The sequence below is a fragment of the Galeopterus variegatus genome, unplaced genomic scaffold (assembly GCF_000696425.1).
Source record: "Galeopterus variegatus unplaced genomic scaffold, G_variegatus-3.0.2 Scaffold704, whole genome shotgun sequence".
NCBI classification, from domain to species: Eukaryota; Metazoa; Chordata; class Mammalia; order Dermoptera; family Cynocephalidae; genus Galeopterus; species Galeopterus variegatus.
This window is the reverse complement of record NW_007726815.1, coordinates 361102-364719: the sequence shown is the minus strand read 5'-3', so window position 1 is coordinate 364719 and position 3618 is coordinate 361102. Positions and strand designations below refer to the sequence as shown.

At 36.0% G+C, this 3618-nt stretch overlaps 1 protein-coding gene across 1 annotated transcript in view; it reads left to right on the top strand.

Moving 5' to 3' along the window:
- The window catches only part of BRE (brain and reproductive organ-expressed (TNFRSF1A modulator)), a 334059-nt gene that overhangs the window by 147374 nt on the left and 183067 nt on the right, over positions 1-3618 (top strand). Inside the window, exon 6 of the mRNA XM_008571568.1 lies at positions 1151-1260. Coding sequence (XP_008569790.1) covers positions 1151-1260 — 110 coding nt within the window. The remainder of the gene's footprint in view (positions 1-1150; positions 1261-3618) is intronic.

The following is a 3618-nucleotide window of genomic DNA, read 5'->3' as shown; positions in this document are numbered from 1 at the left end:
AAAGAAGGGGTCGGGTTAGTTTTAGACAGATGAAGGACATCGTAGCTCAGGGGCATTGTATGCTCATGGGCAGTGATTCTTAAAGTCTAGGTTGGGATCCCCCTGGAATAGCCACAGAGCCCTCCTATGAACTGATCCAGAAATATAGGTCAGTTCTTACCAGCCCCTACAGGTGACTATTAAGTATTTTAAAATTTTATATTTGACTTGGAGCCACTAGCAACCAAAAATAAATTATTAAGGGTTACTGAAACTTGGTATTCATAAATTAAGATCAACATGGTACTAGATTTATTCTAATTCAGTATTTTATTCAGAAGTCTGGCAGACACTTGGTGCTTGGCAATAATCGTAAAGCACGTGTACATAGTTATAATTCCACAATTTTGATTTAGGAGACTTCATCAGTGTATCATCAGTTTTGGCTTGAGTTGGTTACGATATTCAGTTGCTGCTATTCTTCATTTTAATTATAAATTACAGTAAGTTTAGTTTTATCATTATCAATTTAGTTTATTGTAGGTTATTTGGTTAACCTTAGAATTTATTGGCACATACTTGGATCAACAACGTTTTTGTCTTATAATGTTCTTATAACTGGACTTTTCAGATATGTATGTATTGTGGTTCACATGTGAGTTTTGCTAAGGTAGATGTGTACCTAACCTCTCTGCCATTTGCTTGTATGGTGACACACTTCATTGTAATATGTTTCCTGCAAATTTTTGCTATTTAAATAACTTACAACTTACTTTCAAAGTAGGTATAATAAAATTACTGGGTATTTTAATGTTTTGTTGGTGTTTTAAGATTTAAATCATGTTCATAGCAATATGTTTGCTGCAGTTTGTTAACCATGTTTTTATCTAACTCTTTGTTACCACCAGATTCACTCCCCGCTGACCCAGAATGTGGGGACAAGTGAACTAGGTGGAGTCTTTTGCCTTGCTATGGTGGGCTTTGGTCAGAAAGTTTGAAAGCCATCACTCTAGAGAAATGATTAGGTATGTGGCAAAGGATGTGCTTAGCCACTAAGTTGGAGAAAAGATACTTACAGACATGGCTTCAATGTCATTGAACTGTGAGCTCATCACTAAGATGTTATGAGAGCAGGTGCTGATGATGCTGTGTTTTTTATTTCCTACTTAAGGATGTAAATGAAGACCCTGGAGAAGATGTGGCCCTCCTTTCTGTCAGTTTTGAGGACACTGAAGCTACCCAGGTGTACCCCAAGCTGTACTTGTCACCCCGAATTGAGCAGTAAGTGTTAGTGTCATTGATGTTATATAGCCTGGTGTTCCTACTTAATAACCAACGTGTCTCGCTCTCTCTTTTGCCACTCTTGAACTCTTAAAATTATTTCTCTTTATTAACTTTTGTTTTCTTAAAAATTCATTGTGCTAGGAACCCAGGTGTACCCCAAGCTGTACTTGTCACCCCGAATTGAGCAGTAAGTGTTAGTGTCATTGTTGTTATATAGCCTGGTGTTCCTACTTAATAACCAACGTGTCTCGCTCTCTCTTTTGCCACTCTTGAACTCTTAAAATTATTTCTCTTTGTTAACTTTTGTTTTCTTAAAAATTCATTGTGCTAGGAGTTTAGATTGCACAGTAAATGCAGTTAGTATTTGCCACTGCAATCGTTTAGTGAGTCTTGGTTGTGCGATTTGTGATACAAATACCATACCTTTGTAGAGAGAGAAGAGTAGGCAGACTGAATCCAAACTTGTGAGTCCCTCCAGATGTTCCCTGGGGTACAAATAGTTGTAGCCTAAAGAGGACTGTTGAACAATATCTGACCCAATATCTTACATATTTGTAACTGTTACAGTTATTTGGAAAACTCTCTTTAAAATATTAAGCAAAAACATTCAGAAGTTAGTAAAGGCAATATTAAAAGTAGATAGCTTAAACAGATGACTTTTGAATTATTTTTCTGTATCTAATTAGCTGTCTATAATTTTCCATAACATTCAGCTACATGGTACAAGTAGTTTGATGTCACACTTGTGTTCTAACCAAATAACTTTACTCATCAGTAATGGATTTCATAAGGACTGGCTTCACAATGTGCTTATTGTTGGCTAAATTCTCTGGTAGCTTATTCTACTTCAAAGGAAGCTAAGGTTCATTGAAAATGGATTATAAGCAGACTTGGTTGGGAACTTCTGACAGGACAGATTTTTCATCAGCAGAGAGAATTTTTACAGACTCTGATTGAAATGTATTATTAAAATTCTCATTTTAGGTCATTTAGTCAGGGTTGGCTGATTTCTGTTTGTGAATAGATGTGGTCACCATTCAACATTCATATTAAGCCATTTTCACCCCCTCTGACCTTAGTTGCTCTAATTTATGAATCATGGACACACCATCTTGCAAACTGATAATGACATAGCTGTTTATACTCATATATGGGAGATCATGAGCATCAGTAATCTACAGGCATTCTCTCATTTATTTGTGTATCTCTTACAGCAACTAAAACAAGATTTTATAGTAGCAGGTGCTTGATGAATGTTTTATTTTTAAATTGAAAATACTGATCCATATCAGTAAGAGGTCAAAGGGTACTAGAGAAAGTACAGTGAAGTGGTAAAAAGCAAAGGCACTGGAGTGAAGTAGATCTGGTTTAAACCCAGGTTCTGCCACTTACCAGCTGGAAAAATATTTAACATCTCTGAGCTTGTTTCCTCACTCGTAAAATAGGGATAATAATACCTATTTCATAGTGTTGTTTTGAGGATTATATTAAATACTGTTCATAAAGCATTAATTGCAGTGCCTGGCACTATAGCAAACACTCAACAAGTAGTAGCTATTCATGTTATTATTATTGATATAGTTCATAGGAGAAGAATGAGTGAGTGGTTAGCAGGGACAAGTTGGAGCAGAAAAGGAGAGGATGGGTAAATAAGTGAGCAAGTACTAGTTCTAGAGTAGCCACTCAGTATGCTCTTAATGAGTTAAATTTTAAGAGGGTGTTTTGGTGATGAGAAAAGAGAGTTAATGAAATAATCACAAGATGTGGGTAATATTAAAGCTGCAGGCAAGAATTTGCCAGCTCAGAAAAACATTTTTTCCAGCAGCCAGGTTAGTTTTCTTTAAAGTTACTGCGCCTAGTTTGCAAATAAATTTTCTAGTAAAATATTCTCACTCTAAAAATCTAAGGTATGATGTGAAACATTATTAGGAAAGGGTATCTTTTAAAAGTCATTTTTCCTATTTCTAAAATCTAGCTTTCTACATTTGCTCCCTCTTTTTATGTTAAGAACTGGCCACAGCATACTTTTCCAGAACAGTTTTCTGTTACTTCACCTCACATAGCCTGTCCTTCAGCCAGACCAGATCACTTGAAGTTTTCTTAATTCACCTATACTCTCTTGCCTTTGTGCCTGTGCTAAAGCTGTTCCTTCCATGTGCAATGCACTTCTCTAACACCCTCTTCCTGTTGAAATATTATACACTTTCTAAGGCCTTATTCAAATGCCATCTCTACCAACCATTTTCCCTGAGCACAATTAGTCTAGCCTTCTCTGGAGCTCTTTATAACACTGAATTTATATTAATTTTATAATCCACCCACCACAGCTTTAGTTGGTGATGTGCGTTTTTTTTT